General features: G+C 37.2%; 4 protein-coding genes across 5 annotated transcripts in view; 3 read left to right on the top strand and 1 right to left on the bottom strand.

Moving 5' to 3' along the window:
• The window catches only part of LOC134666031 (uncharacterized), a 31,230-nt gene extending 24,862 nt beyond the window's left edge, over positions 1-6,368 (top strand). For both annotated transcript variants that reach the window (XM_063523135.1, XM_063523136.1), the window contains 3 exons: positions 1,743-1,865; positions 2,358-2,529; positions 5,649-6,368. In XM_063523135.1, coding sequence (XP_063379205.1) covers positions 1,743-1,865; positions 2,358-2,529; positions 5,649-6,175 — 822 coding nt within the window. In that variant the 3' untranslated portion in view covers positions 6,176-6,368. The remainder of the gene's footprint in view (positions 1-1,742; positions 1,866-2,357; positions 2,530-5,648) is intronic.
• Positions 6,369-7,889: 1,521 nt separating this feature from the next.
• On the top strand, positions 7,890-9,976 carry LOC134666026 (programmed cell death protein 2). The gene is made up of 5 exons (XM_063523107.1): positions 7,890-8,168; positions 8,289-8,468; positions 8,739-8,894; positions 9,072-9,470; positions 9,789-9,976. Exons 1-5 carry the CDS (start codon positions 7,989-7,991, stop codon positions 9,939-9,941), a joined length of 1,068 nt encoding a protein of 355 aa, XP_063379177.1. The 5' UTR covers positions 7,890-7,988; the 3' UTR covers positions 9,942-9,976.
• LOC134666027 (transmembrane protein 242) lies at positions 9,931-11,092 on the bottom strand. Its single transcript, XM_063523108.1, has 4 exons — positions 11,002-11,092; positions 10,797-10,900; positions 10,565-10,701; positions 9,931-10,117 (listed from the first exon to the last, which is right to left on the bottom strand). The coding sequence occupies exons 1-4, from the start codon at positions 11,031-11,033 to the stop codon at positions 9,980-9,982; spliced, it is 411 nt and encodes a 136-aa protein (XP_063379178.1). The 5' UTR covers positions 11,034-11,092; the 3' UTR covers positions 9,931-9,979.
• Positions 11,093-11,364: 272 nt separating this feature from the next.
• LOC134666025 (tRNA-dihydrouridine(20a/20b) synthase [NAD(P)+]-like) lies at positions 11,365-12,742 on the top strand. The gene is made up of 2 exons (XM_063523106.1): positions 11,365-11,599; positions 11,686-12,742. The coding sequence occupies exons 1-2, from the start codon at positions 11,463-11,465 to the stop codon at positions 12,725-12,727; spliced, it is 1,179 nt and encodes a 392-aa protein (XP_063379176.1). The 5' UTR covers positions 11,365-11,462; the 3' UTR covers positions 12,728-12,742.
• Positions 12,743-24,519: the final 11,777 nt, after the last annotated feature.

Genomic DNA, 24,519 nt, shown 5'->3' with positions numbered 1-24,519 from the left:
GTATACGCATCGAAGTACTAAAAATGCATCAAATAATATATTTATGAACACAAGCACTGAGAAGTAAACAATTTCATTTCCGGCTAAACTAAAACAATGTGGTGGCGCGTTGATTATATTACACTTAGTTTATCAAATCACTCGAGCAGTTTAATTCCCCATAATAATTTAAGTCCTATTGTAATATAAATGCAAACAATATATAATTACGTCTTGTAATCCGTTTTAGAGATGGCGTATTAATGTCACTTATTTTTATTTAACTATTTTTCCATCTGACAGTTTCCATTTGACAGGAACAAAATGAACGAATGAACGAATGATTTTGGCATAAAGTAGTCGCAAACCCGAAACAATGTGTGCACACGGCGACCACACTTTATGTCACTTTGTGTCATGTGTCGACCCTTCCCCATTTCTGGTAACTGTGTCGACACGGCGACGACTCTGCGACTGGAATTGTGACCGAAACAGACGGTGTCGACACAAGATGTGTCTACACCGCGTCGTAACGGCGACTGGAAATGGTTGTATGGGAAGTAAGACTCGTTTCAATAATGGAGGTAAAAAGAAGAGCAAAAATAACGGATTTTTTAGCACAGTGTCAATTATAGAGGTCTTAGGTTGCGATGTGGTCAATTACAGAGGCAAAATTACGAAAATCACTAAAACCTAAATTGCAAATATAGAGGTTCCAAAATTTCAATTATAGAGGCCTTTTGGTCTCAAGGGACCGGGATCGGAGTTTTGGTTGCAATTATTGAGGTATTCCATTTATCCAGGTGCCAATTAACCAGGTTTCACTGTATAAGGAACGAATGTATCTTATCGTAATCTTAATGTTTATAACATACGGTAATTCGCCAGTAACTGGCTAGCCTTCAATAACTATAACTAGCCACCTTATACTAGAATTCATTTTTAGTTTAGGGTGGCCAGTTACTTGGCGAATTACCCTATGGAGTTAATAATATATATGCTGTTGCATAACATTACGAAAGTTGCACAATTATTTCATTAGTTTACGAAAGTAATTCCGTTAGCAGGGGCCGATTGCATAACAACTTGTAACTAATAATATTATCGGAAGTCTCTTTCCAATTCCTTTGATTAGAAAGAGACTTTCGCTATGCAATCGGCCCCAGGCTGCTTGGCACAGTACAAAAATATGGGCGCATACTCGTATAACTTCTCAAAAATATGTCCCATAGTTCTTAATTCGCTGACATAAGAGCTATGGGACATATTTTTGAGTATGATGTGTGCACCCATATTTTAATACTTGACTGTACAAGAATTAAATAATTAGTGAGTCCTCTTATTCACTCTAGTATTCATCAATAGTTTTGTACATGATCAACAAATATCAATTTTACAAGATTTTATTTAGTTTCACCTGACCGTTGTCTGTCTGTCTGTAATCAAATCTTGCAAGTTAAATTTGATCCACTTCCCGGTTTCCGATTGAGCTGAAATTTTGCATGCATGTATAAATCGGATGACAATGCAATATTATGGAACATCGAGCTGATCTGATGATGGAGACAGGAGGTGGCCATAGGAACTCTGCGATGAAACAACGCAACCTAATTGTGTTAGGGGTTCTTAGAATTGTCTTGATGATTATTAGTTGTCTGTCGTAAGAAAAGTACAGTCAGCGATAAAAGCTTGTACCAAAAATAAAATTTTGCCTAAATTATTAAATGTGCCTAGTATTTGAAAAATCGTTATGTATGTTACAGCTCTCGGCTACGAAAGTGTTCAACAAAGATAACATCAAAGGAAGCTGTCCCAAAATCCCGCAACAGAACAATTTCACCGATTGCGGGCTCTATCTGCTGCAATACGTGGAACAGTTCTTCAAGGTATATTTATAATTATATTGTATTTCTCTTATACCACAGTGGATGTAAAATGGACGGTCCATGTATATGAAATCCATACTTTATGTAGTTTGATTGTCAGTATTGTCACAGCTTGTGGCGCTGCACAAAACGTGTCGTTTCTTCAGTTTTATGTCATTCCATTTTAAAAGTTTTTATTTTACTTGTAATGTTTGTATGTATGTGTGTGGATGTATGTTTACATCAAAAATTGCAAGCTAAATTATACCGACTTCCCATTATTCGATAGAGCTGAAACTTTACATATAAGTTTGGTGACAATGCCGTATATATGTTACCATCGATCCTGGTGGCCGTAGGAACTCTGTGATAAAACAAACCTAATTGTGTTTGGGTTTGTTAGAAAGTTAGAATGTTCTCAATGAGTATTAATTGCCTGTTGAAAGAAAAGTTTAGTAAGCTATAAAGCTTGTATCAAAAATAAAATTTTTAGGCTTATTATTTTATTTTCAGGATCCAGTTAAAGACTACGCGCTACCGATCAAACAATTGGCGAACTGGTTCGACGAGATCGTAGTGACGCGGAAGCGAGAAGAGATATCCTTGTTGCTGAAGGCGCTCATGAACCGCTACAACCCGGACTCGCATTTAACGCTGCCCGACATTGCGTTCCCGACTCTCAACGGTACGTGCATATCCATCTATAGTTGTTGGGACGAAACCTTGCCTATCAATGTAGCTCTACCTGCTTTTCCTAAAATTTGTGTGATAAATATATATTTTTACCCTACTGCCCTAAAAAAAGGACTGTATTGTTTTGTATTAGGTACAGAAGAGTTATTAATTATATAAAAAGCGTCAAGTCTAAGAAACATTTGAGCTTTGAATTTGGTTATGGAAGTAGATGTCTCATATGAATGTATAATTTCCGTTGTCTAGTACAGTCAGCAGCAGAAGTCGCTATACACTCCAGGTGCTCAAAGAGAGGTAAACGTTTAAACTGTCAAAAAGTTGTTGACTGTCATGGTAGTATTTACTTGTGAGCGCTCAACGTGTCACAAATATGTTAACAGTTGCTATTCATTAATTTCTACACTTACAACAAGTCATTGATACCTTAGCTGTCAAAAAACCAATGGTATCTAAGCGGCCAACGTGTTAAATATATCTGAACAATATGGAAAAATAGACTTTAAAGCATACAAGTATGGTCGAATATTGAATGAAAGATAGCCATGCTAATTTCAGGTAAAGCGTTTTGACAATCATCGAAAGCAGTACAGTCTTGTCATCACATACATCTATCTCACGTTTTGGCCTTCAACCATTTGACAGGAGCCTCTCGGTCAACTTACTGCAAACTATTTCTTTTAACAGAATCGTCAAGACGAATGACACATAGCAAAATCTAACTGAAGACGAATTTAGAGCCAATTGTCAAGGCACGTTGTGGTCTCAGTAACAGGCGTTTGCTTTTCAAAGTAGAGACCGCGGGTTCAAATCTCAGTCGTACGCACCTAGAGATTACAGCTTTTTATTTCTTTTGGGTTTCATTTTTATTATTAATTTGTGTCTTCAGGTTTTATGTTAATTTCGCATTAGTTTAAATAATTTTTAAAGATATGTCAGATGTAGCGTAATATGTACGACTTTCTATCAGGACGTTGTAGGTTTGAACCCGCAGTAAGCGTTACTTAGATTACTCCTGTGCGGAATGCCATTTGATATTTACCTACTGCTAGGTTGGATACAATTATTTTCTCCTTCGTTCTTTGATCGATTCGGGGCATCGTATTTTAGTAGGTACTACACAGGTTGGCCCATTTAGATCGGTCAGTATGGGAAAATCTAAAACTATAAGACATACACCGATCTCTTCTTAGGAACCATGTCATCGATTTTAGTAACAAGAAAAACTGCATTCATTCATTTAAAAAAAATGTATGTAAAATGTATTGAAAATAAAAACCGGGCAAGTGCGAGTCGGACTCGCGCACGAAGGGTTCCGTACCATAATCCAAAAAAAAACGGTCACCCATCCAAGTACTGACCCCGCCCGACGTTGCTTAACTTCGGTCAAAAATCACGTTCGTTGTATGGGAGCCCCAGTTAAATCTTTATTTTATTCTGTTTTTAGTATTTGTTGTTATAGCGGCAACAGAAATACATCATCTGTGAAAATTTAAACTATCTAGTTATCACGGTTCGTGAGATACAGCCTGGTGACAGACGGACGGACGGTCGGATGGATGGACGGACGGACGGATAGCAGAGTCTTAGTAATAGGGTCCCGTTTTACCCTTTGGGTACGGATCCCTAAAAACCCTAAAAATCTTCGAAAACTTACTAAATGAAATTAAAGGACATGAAAACAATGCATTTTATTAATTTTAGACATCATGTTTCATAGTAACATTTATTGCTTAAGACCTACACAATCGATATCTAAATAGAAATAGTCTTAGTTTTATTTTTCAAAACGTTCGGGGTTTGATTCCCGAGCTGAGTACACATTTTTTTTTAATGTATGAATGCAGTGTTTCGTGTTACTTAAATCGATGACATGATTCCTAAGAAAAGATCGGTGTATATCTTATAGTATCAGATTTTCCCATACTGGCCGATCTAAATGGGCCAACCTGTGGCCACCCTGTATAGTATGTTTTAGTACAATAAGCGGGCTAAATAAATATATTAACATAGGTATATAATATGCTCTACGGTTTGGAAGAACAGCCGCATATGACAGTTAAAATAAAAAAACCGATCGTTCTCGTAGAACCTACTTATTTATTGTCTAAGTTTGACACTTAACGATAAAATACTTCTTTAAGAAAGGAGGTCTCAATTCGTAGTGCTACGGTATTTATTTAAAAGTTAAACAGATAAAATGTTGATGCTTAGTTACCATTGAAATAACAACTGCTTAGCAACTGGTGGCACCCTGGCTGCTGACGTACGTGATTGGCAGTGCGTGTAGGTATTAATGACAGCAGCTTGAATTTGAGTGCTTAGTTACCACTGACGTTTTAACCGTTATTGTCATTGTTATTAAATAAGGGTGTATGTGTTAAAGAAAAACTCAGAAGTTAAGGTATATGTGACGAACTGAAAGCCTACGTGAAAATGACAACTTAGATGTCCTTATTTTTGTGACGATTGAAGTGTATATGTTTTCTTGGACACCTTGCCCGCTCAGGTATATCTGCTGCTGACTGTACTTCAAATATCAAATCTAGGTTACTTCAAGAACTAAGTTGATTTGTTAAGATTCCTAATATGAACATATTATTATAACATGAATAACTTTCTTATAACAATAAGAAATATTTATTAGCACAAAAAGTTGCAAAGTATACAGGGTGATTTCGAGGTCGTGTGGCAAGAGAACAAGACATCATACAGAATTCAAAGATGACCACAATGATGTTGTTAATTCTTGTTTATCACCAATAATGATGATTATTTTTCAAACGACAAGTAGAAGAAAAAATTGCTGCATACAATTTGGTCACCCTACTCAATGTGACGTCTTTTCGTTTTCCAAACAGCGTATGTCAAAAGTCATGACCATGATTACTTAATATAAGATAAATTTTACTTGAAAAATAAGAAAAATAAAACTAGATCTATTTTAATCAAGTACTACCATATGATAATATGGATCACATACAGAGTCAGAAAAAGTGAATTTGGATCACGACCCAGAAATCACCCTGTATAGATTAATATATAGGAAATTGCGCAAAAACGTCCTCACTCAGCTTTATCTGTTATTAAATGTTTTTTTTTTCTATGTTACAGGCAAATTGGTCGAAAATGAAGAACACCAAGACGAATCAGACGGAGACAAAGCGAATTCCAGCACAAGCAAAATCATCAAAACGGAACTAAAAGAGGCGGAGGGCGGGACAATGCTCACTTTCGTCAAACAAATATCGGGTGACATCCTACTTAAACCCAACTTCTCGGACGCTGCTGACGCGTTGCTTCGCAAAACCATCAGGATCTCCGGCGACGCGGAGAACAGACTCCAACTCAAACCGGGATTCATTAAAAAGGGTGACAATGAAAATCAAATTCTGATCCCTATCAAGCTCCACTCTAGTAGTGAATTAGTTAAAGACATTCAAAATACGTTACTAGTTAATAAGAATAATAAAAGTATGGGTGATAAAAAACATGGTGTAAATAATCAAAATGTATCCAGTGTGCACTTCAGACAGACCGTGAGTGAAAGTGACGGCAATTCATTCCTAAAAACGCGGCGGATCAACAAACTCGACGACGTCAACGAATCCAGCAAAAAATTCAAACGGAATGAATGCTAATTGTTGCCTGTCCATACCATATCTATTAAATTATTATTAATTTAATAAAGTGTAAAGTTGTTACATGGACGTTGTAAATATTAGTTAATAATTAACATGTATTAAATTTACTGTATTTTATAATGTAAAGATTTAAAATTAACTTGTGTAATTATATTAGTTTCCACAAAATATAAACCTGGAGGTTAAGTTATTTCGAGGTTTTATTTTTTTAGTTATTCCTCACAGACCTTAGAGGATATAACCAAACGCAGTCGTCTTGTCTGTAATTTTTGGTACAAAACTGCCGATTTTTGCGGGGGAGGGGCCCGTCAAATGTATACGTGACGTAATAATAGCCATGTCAGACAAAGGTCAGTCCATACAATGTGTATGACCATTGGCCACCTATTTTCGACAGAGGGGCCTGTTAATGGCTACTCCGTTTGGTTATATCCTCTAAGTCACATACAGTCCTTATCATCTTGGGTACAGTCCATCTGCAGTTCACACACCTTAAGTCCTCATCGCACGGGAGCTTTTTCAACGCGCGTTAAAAAAGCGCTTGAATCTGTCCGCACTCTAAATTCGATTTAACAACCAAGGCTGAAAGTCTAAAATTCAACAACGCTTGATAAAAAGCGCCACCGCTGTTGTGTGAATACATAGTATTAAACATGGTTAGAGTTTGTTCGGAAAGAGAAGAGTCGTGGAATGTATTGCGCCCCATACATTCCACGACTTTTTCCGTACAGACTATCCATTTGTGTCATTGGGGCTAAGTGCCCCAACACACGAGCGCTTTTTTAACGCGCGTTAATACAGCACCAATCTGCTTAAATTGCCCCATCGAATCAGGACGTGCGGACGCAAACTCCTATTTGGCTCGCCGATTTCAATCGCCGATAATTACTGATATTACCGATAAAATGATGTGCGGACGCAGGAATACCAATTTGTGACGCCAGTATTTTTGTTTTGGGTCATTTTTTTTAATTTACAGGGGACACCATGATTAAATTGGAGATTGACGCCAATTTCATTTCTGATCAAATCGGTCGATTTGATCATCCTGTCTAGATACCGCTTTAGTCATTGCCTATGTTTTGTCCCTCACGGTCGCACGCGTATTATATAGCACGTCTATGTCGTCTATAGAATCCTACCATCTATGTTCGGACCGCATTTGGCTAGGCGTGCACGAGCAGGTCGCTGCAACTATTTTATCTCTCGCATCAAGTCTTTGGGTAGAGTCAGACCGTAAAAAGTCTGCAGTGATTTATAGCCCACGCAGTGCAAGTGTCATTTTAAACGTTAAACTTCTATGAAATTATGACGTATAAATAACACTTACGCTGCGTGGGTGGGCTATCAAATCCGCTGCAGACTTTTATTGGTGCAACAAAGTGCGACGGAGACAAACGTTTCTAATAATTCTATTATACTGCGTCAAGCAGATCTTGTCAGTAGAAAAAGGCGGCAAATTTGAAAAATGTAGGCGCGAAAGGATATCGTCCCATAGAAAATTTGAATTTCGCGCCTTTTTCTACTGACAAGATTTGCTTGACCATCTATATATTCTCACAGATAGCAATGTCTTTATCGTTATCATTTTTTGCTTGGTGCATGCCAGTGTGTACGTACTTTAGTTTGTTCAAGTTACAATATAATCCGCCGAGGAATTAGGCGCCAAATAAAAAAAAAAAACAATTTTTGACGTTTTGTTGATAAAACTCCACACTTGTCGCCATGCAATGTAAAGAAAGAGGAAGTTAAGTTTTGAATTACTTTACTTTAAGATTACTTCGAAATACCGAATCATTCTGCATTTATAATGTCGGCAAACAAAGTGGATATAGGGACATTGGAGAAAAAGAGTAGCTGGCTTCTACATCCCAGATTTTTCCCGAGTAAAATCGGAGGGAAACCTGCATGGCTAGATCTTGAAAATATTCCTCACCCTAAAGATTTAACCTGCAAGAAATGTGGCGATCCCCTCGTTATGATATGTCAAGTAAGTATCAGTATATAACATATAAAAAAAAAAGCATTGCAACTAACCAAGTGCATAATATTTTTTTCAACCCATATCCATAGTACTTATCGATTTTTCTAATTATAAATATGTTTATAGGTCTATGCTCCATATGAAGAATCCGATGACGGTTTTCATCGCACAATTTTTGTATTTATCTGTAAAAATGGATCTTGCTGTCAGATAAATTCTTCAGAAAACTTAGTAGCGTTTCGATGCCAACTACCACGAAGAAACAAATTCTATTCTTATGAGCCGTACAAAGTGGATGAGAATGAAGTAAGTTTTATAGAAACACCAAATATATTTATAGTAGTTAACCCTAGAGTGCCTGCCCTGTGAGCACTTTGCTGCCCATGGCCAAAAAACTGTGATTACTTGAACATGGTACATTTGTGTAGCTCATTTTTTTGTACTACTATACTGAGTATGAAATTATAATAATTGTTACGTTGTCTAATGCTTTTGATTTACTTTATCACATAGAAATGATTATGAACAGATTTATACATTATTTTTATTAATATTGGTGATGTGTGTATTTTATAGGTATTTCCCATGGACAAATGGCCCAAACTGTGTGAGTTGTGTGGAGTCAGAGCACCTTCACATTGCTCAAAATGCAAAAAAACGTACTATTGCAGTCGCAAACACCAAGTAATTGACTGGCAGAATGGTCATAAGCAACTTTGCCCCACTTTGCAGGTAAATATTTATTGCTTTAAGTACAGAAATTGGAGCGTAATTGTACTGAATTCTTATAGGATCATGGACATAATATTTATTCAAAGAAAAATCATATAATGTCTATTATGGCACAGAAATGAATTTACAAGAAGTAGTTGAAATACTTTATTGCATGTTTTACATTTATTATTGCAGACAGAGGAAGTTCCCGATAATTACTTCACAGTGACAGAGGCGGGGAAAAATAATCTGTACAAAGAATGGGAACTTATAGTGGATGAGGAAGACGAGGAAACTCCAACAGATGTTGATGAAAACAGAGAAATGGCAAAACTTAATGAAATGATAAAAGAAAAGAAAGCTGGAACATTGTCCAATGTAAGTGAAAGTGAATTGGAACAATACGCCGGGAGGGCAGTACCCGATGACAAAGTCTTTAACAAGTTTAACAAGAGAGTGGCAAGGCATCCCGAGCAGGTGCTGAGATATGATAGGGGCGGCACTCCACTGTGGATTACAGGCAATGCAGAGAATTGTATCACACAAGTTGAAAACTGTGAATATTGCAATGGAGAGAGACAATTTGAATTCCAGGTAAGCTATTAGTGATAGCCTCAGAAGCCATCTTCTCTTCTGATGTGCCATTTGGAATGTTTCTAAAATGGCAAAATTTCCACATGGACAAATTTCAGAAACATCTCACATTTTTGTATAAAAACTAAAATGCTCCATTTCCACAATAAAACTATTTTTTTTGTTCCTATAATATCTTCCTGAAATTTCCGAGCAAATTTCCAGCTTTTTGGTAAATTTTCGTAACTTGCACATGTGTATCTGTGTTAAATAAATTAATAATTACATTGTCACTGAAGATTAAGTTCAGTAACAAAATGTCCTTACTCTTTCTCTCAGATCATGCCGCAGCTTCTAAATTTCATCAATGTTGGTTTAGACATCAACAGTGTGGACTGGGGAGTCCTGGTGGTGTACACATGCAAAGCGAGCTGCAACAAAGGCCCTGCTTACAAGAAGGAGTTCATTATAAAACAAGATATAACCAGCTAAATATTTTTTATTAATAAAATATATGTACATGTAAAGGCTTATTTTTTCTTCCCATAGTCCTCTGCTAAATATGTCATCAGGTCATTAAGCCCGCTGAACTCTGTTCTGGATTGTGGAGGGTTGTTCCTTGGTATTATTGGCAGCATGCTTCCCATCTTTATTCTGAAATCCTTGAGCTGTAAGAATGAAATTGAGGTTAATTAAGATCATATCCAAATGAGTTTGTGTGTCATATTGTGTGTGTTACATATTTCTATACATTTTGTCTGACTCGTGAGCGAATGGCACAATAGTATGCATTAGACAAATTATACAACACACTTAGCGCCACTTGCACTGTCCCACTAATCCGAGGTTAACCGGTTAAACCGTTAATCCAGTGTCAAATTGTACTGGTAACCATGGTAACTCCAGATTTAACCGGTTAACCCCGGGTTAGTGGAATGGTGCAAGTGGCCCTTACAGGTTTAAACTTACACAAGTAATAAACTGAAGCATTAAACAAAACCTTGTTTAGAGTAATATGATAAAAATTGGAAGTAGAGTTTTAAACATACCTACATGACAAGATTTATTCAGTATGAGGTATAGGAGGTATAATGTATATGCATAAATTAACTTACATCTTTAGCACCAGAAAGTTTCCAAATTCCATAACATAAACAAGAGGTGCCGGCTACTGCATAGAGTGTACCCCAGCCTAGGGCTCGGAGAGCAAGGATGGCCCCTGCATCTGCTAATTCTGCACTGGCATGTACACCTGCAATTTATAAATTAAAAAATATAATTTTCATAGACATTTTAAATAAATATTGAAGCAAAATGTAGATTGCGACATAAATATGATTCAATTACCTTTATTGAAGTATTTGGGGTCGGCTTTTTTCGCTGCTGCTAAAGTGGTTCCAAATCCTACAAATGCCGAAATGCCCGCGACCGTCGCCAAAAATGCACCAGCTGTAATAAAAAAATAAAATGAGCATATGCTCGGAGTCCTATCAGATTCAGAAGGAATTTCTCTTTGGTAACCTCAATGATGAGTATCATTGTTTACATAACTTTTATTCGCTGAAGTCGTTCTTCCTTTTCCATAATACTAACGTAATTATATTTTTTATAGTGTAAAACCACGTATTATACTTACTTTACTCTTTGGGATAATCAATGAAGTGAAGGTTAAAATTACGTTCAGATACTACAGTTTGTCCTCAAGACGTATGACGATATTCATAAATCAGTGTTCAACAAACTAACCTAAATGAACGACATATTTTATGCTGATAGATTGAATTAAATTGCATTCAATCAATCATATTTTATATTATCAGAACTTAGTGACTCCATCAACTCAGTTTAATTACTGTAACTTGTATGATATTTGAATGCACTGTATGACTAGTGACGTTGACGTGCACGTCGTGCAGACAAACATGTGAGTGTGTTGATTTGAGTCACTGTGTATCGTCGTGAAAATAAAATAAAATATTTAGATTAATCTGACTATAATTCAATGTGACTTGAATGAATAATAGCAAGATGAAACCTAAAACTGATATAAGTAATTTGTTCAGTGAAACTATACAGTCGAATACGTACGTTAAAGTCTGCGCGCCTATGGTACGATACAGCAAAGTTCAGTTTAGAACTTTAGTCAAAAAGTAAGCCAAAATCACCTGCTACTAATAATATTTTTAATGTATTACGCAGACTGTTTCATATAGGTACTTAATTACTTTATTTCCAGTTATGGAGTGGACCTATGCTTCACGCCAATGATATTAGCCGATTCCTTCTGCCAAAACGAAAAGGCACGCTCCAGTGAGTTTGTCACCACTTTCAGCGACACCCCAGTAGTCGCTCAGTTCGCTGCCAACAACGCAAATGACTTTGTGGATGCTGCCACATTACTATATCCATACACAGATGGCGTTGATTTAAACTGTGGGTGCCCTCAGCGTTGGGCCATGAAGGACGGCTACGGCTGCGCTTTACTCTCCAAGCCTGACATAGTTCACAGCATAGTGCGAGAAGTCAAAAATAGATTACCTGAAAATTTCAGTATGTCAGTGAAGATAAGAATATTGAAAGATTTGAAGAAGACTATAGACATGTGTCAGCAACTTGAGAAATGTGGAGTTGATTTCCTGACTGTTCACGGAAGGACTCCGACACAGAAATCTGGAGATAGTATAGACAAGCCTGCTTTAAGGGAGGTCTGTGCTTCTGTTGATGTGCCTGTTATAGCTAATGGAGGAATTAAGACTTTAGAAGAAGCAGATGAATTGTTTGAAGTGGTCCATTGCAATGGAGTAATGGCGGCCAGTGGAATATTATCCAACCCAGCATTATTCAGTGGAGCCACCCGCACCCCACTGGACTGTGTCCGTATGTGGATAGACTTGAAAAATCAAAACAGAGATAAGATAACATTCCAATGCTATCATCATCATTCAGTTTTTATGCTTGAGAAAATATTAACTAAAACACAAAAACCAGTATTCAATTTGCTCAATACTTTTGAAGCTGTTGATGATTTCTTGTATGAAAACTTGAATATTCCAGACAATTTAAGTTATAGTTGTAGTCTGGATGAATTTGTGACATGTGAGTTTGATGAAGAAGTGATACTGAAGCACAGGGGCAAGTGCCGGAGTTGTGGGAAGAGCACATATTATTGTATTTGTGTGAAGTATGACTACAATAGTACAGATGGTAACTACTTCACATCTTATGTGCAAGATGAAGATTGTGATGTTTATTGTAATATGTTTGATGAGCCAACATGAAGTCAAATAAAATACTTTGGATGTAAATGTATATATTTTATTTCTTCATGTTAAATTATAATAACTATAACTTGACCAAATTTACACACACAGGTGACTCATTTAAAAAAACAGGATTGTGATATGAAAATAGCTTCTTCATTGAATGGCGTTGAGTAGGTAGGTACTATAATATATCTACTACTATAGTTCGTTTTTTTTAGCATTAGAAATTAGGTAAACAATCTTGAAGTGTCTTTTAATTGAAAAACACATTTTAAAAATAAGTTGCGGCAAATATGTAACAATTATGAATCTAATACGATCATTTATATTCTTCTGCTTTCATAAGTAATAGTTTCTGAATTTTAAAAAGCGTTTTTCAATTAAAAGACATGTCAAGATCGCTTACCTTCTTGCAAGTTCTTTCTAATGCTAAAAAAAACGAAGTATATAGTTCGTTTTTTTTAGCATTAGAAAGAACTCCACAGAAGTAAGCGTACAGTTTTTATCAGGCTCTTTAATTATTAATAATTATTGAATTATCTAATGTAGCATGGTCAATTCATATAATTTATTTCAAATTATTACCGCTAAAAGTGCCGGATATGGAACCACAAGCTTAGTTCTACGAAGTTCTTTCTAATGCTAAAAAAAACGAACTATAGTCAAAGCCCAAATTCAGGATACAAACTACAAAATATTAATAAAAGTTTTTCACCTGCTAGTAGGAAATCCAAAAATATTAGTTACACTGTTGAATTGAATTTTACATTCAACTAGTGCATTTTGAATTTTAGGATTTTTGTGAAAGACAGACTAGATGGCGTTGTACCGTGAGTTAAAAATTGCGTACCATACGCGGAGAAACCAAATAAACCACTTGGCCACAGAATTATATTTTCGACGCGATTCATTTGATGGAGAAATTCAAGTTGGTGAAGTTTGTACGTTGTTGACCCTTGACCCCCGTCCAACTCAACTAGTGGGTTATTCGTCGACCGCCATATTGGTAACATCGCCTCGTGATTCATTTCTTTGTTTTTGCTCATTAATGTTGTTTAAAGTGTAATATTGATAGCGTATTATGCAGTAAATTAATGTGGAAGTGTGCAGATAATGAAAAATTAATCATGAAACGCGTTTAACCACCATTCTGGCGTCAACGCCGGGTAGCCCTCGAGGGTCCTTGTAAAGTCCAGCTATCACCTTACAAGAGCTCATAACCCTAATACCGAACAACGTCGTGCTCTACGAGCATTTGGTATTTCTACCTCTAACCGTGGCTGGCTAGAGCCCTAGAGGCCATAATTTGATAGTTTTATACCGTACACTGGCTAAAGTTTATTTATTACAAATAATATTAATTCGATCCCACGTGGGATCCACTTTGACGTTGGCGAAACCATCGACAGTATCGATGGAGCCATATTACCCAAAGATTGATTGAACTCAACTAGTGATCCAAGACTCGAGCCCTGTTAGCTCTTTTTTAGGGCTCGCTCATCTCTTGACGCCTAAAAGGCTAAAAGCCTTTTTTATTTCATTCATCATCATCATCATCTCAGCCATAAGACGTCCACTGCTGAACATAGGCCTCCCCCTTGGACCTCCATACGTGCCGGTTGGAAGCGACCCGCATCCAGCGTCTTCCGGCGACCTTAACAAGATCGTCTGTCCATCTTGTGGGTGGACGTCCTACGCTGCGCTTGCTAGTCCGTGGTCTCCACTCGAGCACTTTTCGACCCCATCGGCCATCTTCTCTGCGTGCAATGTGGCCTGCCCATTGCCACTTCAGCTTGCTAATCCGGTGGGCTATGTCGGTGACTTTAGTTCGTCTACGGATCTCCTCATTTCTGATTCGATCACGTAGAGAAACTCCGAGCATAGCCCTCTCCATAGCTCGTTGAGCGACTTTGAGTTTTGAGATGAGGCCGATAGTGAAAGACCACGTTTCGGAGCCGTAAGTCATCACTGGTAACACACATTGATTAAATACTTTCGTCTTGAGGCACTGAGGTATGTCGGACGAAAAGACATTACGTAGTTTCCCGAACGCTGCCCAACCGAGTTGGATTCGGCGGTTGACCTCTTTCTCGAAGTTGGACCTACCTAATTGGACTACTTGTCCTAGGTAGATGTACGAGTCAACAACTTCGAGTACCGAGTTCCCAACAGAGACTGGGATTATTTCATTAGTGATACACTAAACTCAACGGTCTACTTACACTATATACCTACGCTAAGGTCACGCTTATTCTCTTGCAAATGATTTGATCAGTAGGTATAGCAAGACCCCATCAAGCCACTTTTAGACCTTCTAGTTCGATAACATACCACAAGACAATCCTATACCTAAAGTTGCAAACCTCCTCCTCAGGACAACTCCTTCGCAGGAGTAAACTATGACTCACGTTAGACCGGGCCGGGCCCGGGCCGAGGCGCCCAACATGTCATTTTCAAATTTTTCTATGATGGCTGATCGGTGATCACGTGGTGTTTTCCATAGGAAGCTCCGGCCCGGCCATGGCCCGGTCTAGCGTGAGTCATCCTTAACGAGATTTGCGACTTAGCCGACTAATTATATTATATATTTATTTGAACTGGTTGATATACCCAACTTATTACGAGAGTTCTCACGATAAAATGCTAACCGTCAGCAACTAACGAGGTTTTTAATGTCGCTACCTACTATATAACAGCGTCAAGTGTATACGACTATTTAACTTGCAATAAACTAATTCACCGTTGGACTTAAGTAGGTAGGTACTATACCTACTTAAATAGATATTATCTTTGGGGACACACTCAATGTTATAGCTACCTACGTTAAGAGCTCCATAAATAGACCAACAGGTCGCATGAGAAAAGTTCTGTGCTGCTACAGGACAGTGTCTTGTACCTGACACAGGATAAGGCATATACTGGGTCAAGCAGATCTTGTCAGTAGAAAAAGGCGGCAAATTTAAAAAATGTAGGCGCGAAAGGGTATCAGCCCATAGAAAATTTGAATTTCGCCCCTTTTTCTACTGACAAGATTTGCTTGACCATCTATATACATATAATATATAGGTCGAAAGGTAGGTACAGTTAGCATCAAAAGTGACATTGGTTGCCCGAATTGCGCTGCAAAAGAGAACTATAGTTGATATCTAAACTATAACGTATCTAGAATGGATCTAGTACGCGTCGTCTCTTGTGAATATCTTGAAGTTCGAATAAGGCAGTCATTTGTGATCCCATTAGGAAAATATTATTTTTGCAATCGGGGAATTCCTTAAATTTTGTAGGATTCAGATCTAGACCTCGAAACGTAATATATCTGAAGCACGACACTTTTTAGGGTTCCGTACCCAAAGGGTAAAACGGGACCCTATTACTAAGACTTCGCTGTCCGTCCGTCCGTCCGTCCGTCCGTCTGTCACCAGGCTGTATCTCACGAACCGTGATAGCTAGACAGTTGAAATTTTCACAGATGATGTATTTCTGTTGCCGCTATAACAACAAACACTAAAAACAGAATAAAATAAAGATTTAAATGGGGCTCCCATACAGCAAACGTGATTTTTGACCAAAGTTAAGCAACGTCGGGAGTGGTCAGTATTTGGATGGGTGACCGTTTTTTTTTTTGCTTTTTTTGTTTTTTTTTTTGCATTATGGTACGGAATCCTTCGTGCGCGAGTCCGACTCGCACTTGCCCGGTTTTTAGTGACATGACTGTTTTTCCAGACACGTACGAGTCCTGAAGAATGGTGAGATTGGTGAGTCACAACCAAACATCGTAAATTTCATAGCATTTTCGGTGCAGCGGAGTGGAGTTAACGGATTCGTTGCTGATGACACGCCTGCCGGGTCATCATATTCTATGGCGCATGGCACGGGTGCCGTGTCATGAAATTATTGTTCCGCGCCACAGCCAAAAGTTTTCGAAAATGGAACACGCAACGAATCGGTTAACGGATTGGTATAAATAATTTCAACTTTAATGATTAATTAGCGTTAATTACGTTAATATTAACCTTAATTTACCATTTTAGTTGGAATTATCTATACCAATTCCGTTAACACGCCACTCCGCTGCACCAATAATGCTATACAATTTACGATGTTTGGTCATAACAAAAACTTAAAACTAATAACCAACCTAGAGCAATGTTCAGTGCATTTTTTTCGCCCTTATTTATTGTGACTGCGATGCATAGAGAGCTATCATATCAATATCAAATCACTAAGTTTTTAGGGTTCCGTAGCCAAATGGCAAAAAACGGAACCCTTATAGATTTCGTCATGTCTTTCTGTCTGTCTGTCCGTCCGTATGTCACAGCCACTTTTTTCCGAAACTATAAGAACTATACTGTTGAAACTTGGTAAGTAGGTGTATTCTGTCAACCGCATTAAGATTTTCACACAAAAATAGAAAAAAAACAATATTTTTGGGGGTTCCCCATACTTAGAACTGAAACTCAAAAATTTTTTTTTCATCACACCCATACGTGTGGGGTATCTATGGATAGCTCTTTAAAAATGATATTGAGGTTTCCAATGTCATTTTTTTCTAAACTGAGTAGTTTGCGCGAGAGACATTTCTAATGTGGTAAAATGTGTCCCCCCCTGTAACTTCTAAAATAAGAGAATGATAAAACTAAAAGAAATATATGATGTACATTACCATGCAAACTTCCACCGAAAATTGGTTTGAACGGGATCTAGTAAGTAGTTTTTTTTTAATACGTCATAAATCGTAAACCGCAATTTTATTATGTTACTTGCTGTTACGGAACCCTTCATGGGCGAGTCCGACTCGCACTTGGCCGCTTTTTTTTTGGTTATCTGAATGCCATTGGCGCCTCGCCTCGCCTACTGCGTACAAGTTTCGGTACCGGCGTGAAAATATAAAGCTACGACGTAGCGCTACGAAATAAGCTTACAGGCCAATTCGAACGTACCTACTCTGCCGGCCTAGCCAAGGTTACAATCGCTATCGCTTCGACAACGAAAAGCATTATGTCTCTCTATCACTCTTCCATATTAGCGCGACAGTGACAGTTGCGTTTCGATCGCTACGGAGCGTAAGCGATTGGCGTCTTGGCTACGCGGCCTGACATCAGAATGATATCTAAATGACGTCATTTAGTTATCGTGCCGTTCGTATTTGTTCATACTTACATGTATTGGCGCCAGCGACACCCACGATACCTAAATGACATCTTTTGATATCAGTGCACGCGTTCGAATCGGCCTGTTATTAGTTTATGTCTAATAACAAAGAGCGACGTTCAAGTTTTGAATCCGATCTCGATTTGATATTTCTCATTGCATCTCACTCGTATCAAAAATTTTATAGGAATTAAACCAGCAGACTAGCCGCCTGATGGGAAGCAGTCATCGTCGCCCATGGACATAAGCAACATCAGAGGAGCCACTTATGCGTTGCCAAACTTTGAGAACCCTAAATAATAATATGTACCTAGGTTTACGTCAATATATGTACTTGAGTCGTGAGTTATAAGAATGAACAATTCAAAAGGCAGTTAATTATCTCATCACATTCTTTAGTAGGTACCATAGTATGTACAGTCGACGTCAAATATATGTTTACACTTTTCCACCTTACTCCCTTGTAATAAGGCGAAAAATGTAAACATACTTATGACGTCGACTGTACGTACAACACATTTTTTTATTTACCCTACTTTGGTGTCTCACTGCTACGGCAGGGGAGGCCATTTTCTCCACTCGACAAGTTCTAGCAATGCACCAAGGAGAAGTTTCCAAAGTTGCAAAATTTTCCATACGGAATGTTCTCAGAACTTAAATTTTACGAACCATAAAAAATATTCAGGAAGTCGCTGGACACCGCCGCCGTTATGAATTATTTTAACTGACTGTCTTATTTATTAAAATAATAATATGTAGTACATTTTTTGATAATTCTCATAGGGAATGTTCTATAATTGGAAATTTAATTTAAATTCTCTTGTAAGTTTCCGGAAATTCTCGAGAATGTTACTGAATTTTTGAGAATGTTCTGCATCTTGTACATTGATAACGACATATCAGTTGATAAGTTTCGGTAGGGTCCATTATGTAAGTATCTGTTTATTTCTATACGTATTTAACTTAACGATTGTCAATTTACTTAGGTACTTAATAAAAAACTCGAATTGTTGTATTCCAGGACGCGCATAATAGCGATGCCAAAATCTACGTAGGCGTGGTGGTATGCCTTTTCTTTGATCTTAATGTATGCTCGCCAAATAGGTGCCAAAAAGAGTTGTTTGCTCTCAAACAGGTGCCATTAATCTGTAGTGAAGGCAGCAATGGTACGCACATGCATTGCGCTTGCGGGCCGTAGACGCGCCGGTAGTGCTCCCGACTTCTACATGTGTGTGAGCTTTATTTTTCCAAAGTGTTTTTTTTTTGCTATACTGAGCTGGACTTAGGATTTTGGAAGTGTGAGTATCATAATATATCGATATTAATTTTAGTCGGCCGAGTCAACTTTGTCAGAAGAAAAGGCGGAAAATTTGAAAAGTGTAGGTAGGTGCGAAGGGCTTATCTCAATTAGACATTTTGAAATTCCCGCCTTTATTATTGACAAATTGGTTTACCACAATACAGGTACCTATAAACAAACAACTTTGTCAGTAGAAAAAGGCGCGAAATTCAAATTTTCTAATGGGAAGAATATTATACCCTTCACGCCTACCTTTTTTAAATTTGCCGGTTTTTTCTAATAACGAAACGGCTTGACAAACTATATCTATCATTTTACCTACTTCTAATGAAAAAATTGACTATAGTCTGTCAAGACATTTCCGCCGGTAGCTAAAAAGCGGCAAATTAAAGTTTCCATCTAAAAATTAGTGGTCGATAGGTCCAAGTTTTTAATTGCGGTATTGCTTTTGTACTCCACATTCCGCACTTTTCGCGGTTTTCTACATATGTTCAACTTTTGCCATTGTTGACAAAGGTGCTTAGTTTGTCTAAGCACTTTCGCATTGCGGGGTTTTTAAGTTTAATTTTCTAACATGTTTACGTTTACAATAATTACTAATACTGTTTAATAATAATTTTGTTTAACAAGGGATCAAATCAGTGGTTTATTCCCGAGAAAACAGAATAGGTATCCTGAAATAAAATAAAATGTTCAGTAATTCATTACTTACTTAAAAATCCATTACTTGATACAAGTGACGATAGGAAAAAAATAACTCAAAATTTGCAACTTTTCATTAAGAAATTAATCTTTGCCCATTGATTTCAAAGGATAAAAGGAGCATTTTCGTGCATAGGCGTGGTAACGAGAAATATCGGCAAAGTGCATGTCAGAGCACGTATAATGAATGGCTCAGTACTTTCATATACCTAATAGAAAAAACCTATTTACATGGAAAAGGATGTAGATGTAGTGCATAATTATTTTTCATCATATTTTCATGGAAACATACGAACGTACGTGTCTTCTCGTCTCGTCAGTCTCGGTACAAAAAGTACTGAGGTTGACTGAAGTAGCATGACAAATAACTACGAACGTTTCCGAAAAACTGCGATGGAACGCATAGATTGATAAGAGCTGTAATAATAATGGCACGGACGGACATTTGTCCCGCTAACGACGGGGCTGCGACCGATAGATAAATTAAACGGTTATCCAGCTTTCAACTTTAAACTATCATTTATATTAGAAAATTTTATCCAAGTTATAGGATACTTTAATACATTTTAATTTGTTACAAATAATGAGTTATTTGTAACAAATTAAAATGTATTATATATCAGAGGCCATTTTCCTGTATGAAACGTATCTACCTACTCGAATAGACAATAAATACTTTTTGCTGACATCAATATCATCATCGTTGTTTGTTCGAGTCTGTTAATGCTTTTTTTTTTCATATTATTTTATTTGTAAACGCTACTGCAGTTCAAACTGCCTAATGTCTCAATTAAATAAGGAAAATTAGAAAACGCAACTTCAATTGTTTTAGTTAAGGACCCCTATTCGACAAGCGATGTTTGACGTATCGTGTTGATCTCCCGTTGATGTGGGAAAAATAATAAGTTCTCGAATACGTACAATGTCAAAATTTGACATTAACAATCCACAGTTAGGGTGACAAGCAAGCCAAACCGAACCACCCTTAGTTTAGAGTTGAGTTTTGGATGGTTTTGGTTGTACCAAATGATATTATCCACCGTTGATGGAATCAACACTCAGTATGCAATAAAATCAACTGTTGATTCTCGGAGTAATTAACAATGGAGCCGCCATTAACAGGCATTCCCCTCTGTCGAAAATAGGCGGCCAATGGTCAACCATATGTATGGACTGACGTTTATCTGACATGACGTACCTATACAATTGATGTGCCCCTCCCCCGCAAAAAACTACAGACTATTTTGTACCGAAAATTTTAGACATGGCGTCTCCGTTGTTAATTACTCCGAGTGTTGATTTGACGTGGATGCGAAATCTGACAGTTGTACGTGTCGAATTTGGCCCCAGTACATAGGTAGTACTGTAGGTAGGTACTCATTTTTGTTATAAACATTTTCCAAAGTAGGTATAGCTGGCCAAGCAAATCTTGTCAGTAAAAAAAGGCGCGAAATTCAAATTTTCTATGGGACGATAAGCCATCGCGCCTACATTTTTCAAATTTGCCGCCTTTTTCTACTGGCAAGATCTGCTTGACCAAGTATATATGTATATCTCTTAATTTAAAAAAGAACTTCCTAACATGACAAAACTTTCCGGTCCGATTTTAGCTTCGTAACCCTAAAATGGAAAACTTCTGTTGGTATTGGTACCTTAGTACTTCAAATGCAAACATGAGTTCGGCAATGCTGCAATGTAACTTTATTAGTATTGGTTACTTATGTAATAGAACAAAAACATTCGTTCGAATTAAGCTTTATTCAGCGTGAAATCACAGACTTTTACTTGAAAATTGAACATTTTATGTTAACGGTTAATTGTCAATGTCCAAAATCAATAAATCGATTAACCAACCTTAAGTGGTTAACGTTTAAATAGCGGTCTCACTCAACTTTGCCCTCCGTCTTGAGGTTTTAACTTTTTATTTTAAACATGTTTTTATACAGGGTGTTTGTACATCGTTTGCCAAATTAAAACGGCAGATAGGTTGCGTCATTTGCTATCTTCTCAGGCCTAGAAATTTTTAATTTGACACACATTTTTTTTCACTTCTATGCCAGTTTTTCGTAAATTTAAAATTTTTACTAGCGTAGTAGTAAAAAAAAACCATGGCCAATTTTGTTTTTCTAGGCATGAGAAGATAGCAAATAACTCAACCTATCTGCCGTTTTAATTTGGCAAACGATGTACCAAACATCCTGTATTACACAAAGTCGCTTTTAGCATGAGTTCGTATATATATATTGTTTTTTGACCGAAGTAGAGGAGAGTGTGTAATAGGTACCAATCACAATTTTAATATTATCTTGTATAACGTAGTACGCTTCACGGTACGATGTTGGTTTACGTTTATGTAGGTATGATTTTTCGTGGCAGTTAAGACTGGGTGTAAATAATCGGTAATATACGACGTTGTTGGGGATTGACTTTGACTTTCTATTGTACATAGGAAGATAAAATGACTGCGAATGTATTTTTAGATGTCTTTAAATATACCCTGAAATAATTGATTTCTTTAGGAGAAAGTTAGATTTAAGTAGGAAAGAAGAAAGAACTATTTGAATATGGATGATTCGTAGTAAAATTTAAAGTTTCCCAGACAAAATCTTTCGTTGTAAGTAAGTCATATATTTCGACATACTATTAACTATATGTGGTACCTAATTAAGAGCGTCAACCTAAATCTAATTTGCGTTAGGAATCAGCAAAACTATTATTAATATACGCGCTACGCGCTACCACGAACTGCCTCAATACGGATCCAGATCCAAATTGTACAAAATTCGTTGGATCCGAGACCAGATCCGGAAAATACTTCGTTAATCAACACTCTTTTAGATGCCAACTTAGCTACCGATATCGATTTGCGAATGTACTCGTAGTTTGATCAAAATGGATTCGATTTCGGAACATTAGCCCGCAATGAGTTCTTCAGGCGCTAAAATATTTAACAACTGTTGACATTTAATTGAAATCGATGTCATGTCAACATGCCCCAACATGGACCCTGCAAACATACAGAATTCCTCTACTCGGGCATCAGTCCCAATGAGACTTGTTCTCTATTCAAACAGTTGACAAATCGGTAAAAATGACGATTGCACCCAATTTTCTATTTGGTCACATCTGTTTGCACTTTCACGGGTGCTAGTTTAAAAACGTTGACCTGGTCAAACGTATGTGCTCTGCTCATCTCCCCAGTGCTCGCTACAGGTTACGGAGGCTTCTATTTGCTCTACTGGAGTATTAAAAGTGTGCCGCAGTCGCAAACATGGCGTGTTTGCATAAATTTGAGTTTGAAGCTACTCTGACCGATGAAGGAATTGATGATAGCACTTCTAGACAATATTATGTGACTTAGATCCAATATGACCTTTGACCTTACAATTTAAAGGATAAATGATTATGATTATGATTATGATTAAATAAAAGCAGGAGTTTTAACAGTAGTTAAGGCCCTGAATAGTCATTTTGGATACCGCTCTGGTATATATCGGCCAATTTTGGACTACCTTTTACATACTATTTAGGCAGTAAAATATTCGGATTTATGTAGCTCACATTTATTGTCGTAACGCTTACTGTATCAGACTTATGGATTTGAGTTTACAATAGAATTAAAAATAGATAGGTAGGGACTTGATTGTGCATCAACATTGTACGTAGCACTTCGCCCACATAACTAAACTAGGGTCCAGCGTAGAGGTGTGCGCCGATGGCAAAATCATCGGCGGCGGCGTCCGATGATTTTTTGACCGGCGGCGGCGGCGTGATCGGCGTGAAATCGGCGTGGCATAATTTTTGATACTGCATGAGAACGTGGCTGTAGAAACTCTACTTCTGAGTATTTACTAGGCTATCCAAAGCATATTATGTGTGTTTTCTAAATTATTGCCGAAAATCATATCCCGGCATGTCACTTGGCAACCATTTATTACCAATACCTACCTAATGGTTACCAACGGTATGTTTAAATATTAAATTAAAAAGGATACCTACTTTAAAACGCTACATTTTAGGCAGTATTTTTACTTACTTTTAAGCGAAATACAAATAAAACACAAAAAATCTTTAAGTTGCCTTAAATCTATATTGACTTTTCCCAGCCGCTGTCGCCTCACTTAGGATTTGTTACGATATAATGATGAATACTTTACATTTGTCTGAACTGAAGTTTAACAGAAAACTATGTAAGACTAAAGATATCGTCGTTTTCGAAAGTAAACTTATCTGGCCGGATGATTCGCTCAACAGAATGTCTTTGGAGTGTCCCGTTTTATAGAATATTAAGGTCTACTTTGTTTTCTTTACTCCTAGCTTAGTGAAGATATTTGGTGATTTAAGTTCCTATAAGTAGGTATCATTGTTTAGGTATAGCTTATTACGAAGCTTTAACCTGACTTTTATAATTTTGATTGAAATATTTATTACTAAGTAAAAGAAGCTGATAATCACCATAAAATGACTAAGAATTGATCGTGTGTATTTTTAAATGAAATTGTATATTATGTGATAAATAAATCAAATCATATCTATCATATGATGACATTGATGTCTTGTTGATGACCCTCATGCGTGTCACCAGAATCATACGAGAAATCATAAAATACGCAATTACAGCTTGCTGGAGATTCTAAAAAGAAAATAGCATGTT

Source organism: Cydia fagiglandana, chromosome 7 (assembly GCF_963556715.1).
Source record: "Cydia fagiglandana chromosome 7, ilCydFagi1.1, whole genome shotgun sequence".
Lineage (NCBI taxonomy): Eukaryota > Metazoa > Arthropoda > Insecta > Lepidoptera > Tortricidae > Cydia > Cydia fagiglandana.
The sequence above is the reverse complement of the archived record's forward strand: the minus strand, read 5'-3'. Positions and strand labels throughout refer to the sequence as shown.

Coding starts and splice junctions, on each gene's coding strand:
- LOC134666026 (XM_063523107.1), top strand. CDS start 7,989: ATGTCGGCAAACAAAGTGGATATAGGGACATTGGAGAAAAAGAGTAGC. Junction 8,469..8,738: donor ACAAAGTGGATGAGAATGAA/GTAAGTTTTATA, acceptor TGTATTTTATAG/GTATTTCCCATGGACAAATG. Junction 8,895..9,071: donor AACTTTGCCCCACTTTGCAG/GTAAATATTTAT, acceptor TTATTATTGCAG/ACAGAGGAAGTTCCCGATAA.
- LOC134666025 (XM_063523106.1), top strand. CDS start 11,463: ATGAATAATAGCAAGATGAAACCTAAAACTGATATAAGTAATTTGTTC. Junction 11,600..11,685: donor TTTAGAACTTTAGTCAAAAA/GTAAGCCAAAAT, acceptor CTTTATTTCCAG/TTATGGAGTGGACCTATGCT.
- LOC134666027 (XM_063523108.1), bottom strand. CDS start 11,033: ATGGAAAAGGAAGAACGACTTCAGCGAATAAA. Junction 10,901..11,001: donor GAACGACTTCAGCGAATAAA/AGTTATGTAAAC, acceptor TTTTTTTATTAC/AGCTGGTGCATTTTTGGCGA. Junction 10,702..10,796: donor CCCCAAATACTTCAATAAAG/GTAATTGAATCA, acceptor TATAAATTGCAG/GTGTACATGCCAGTGCAGAA.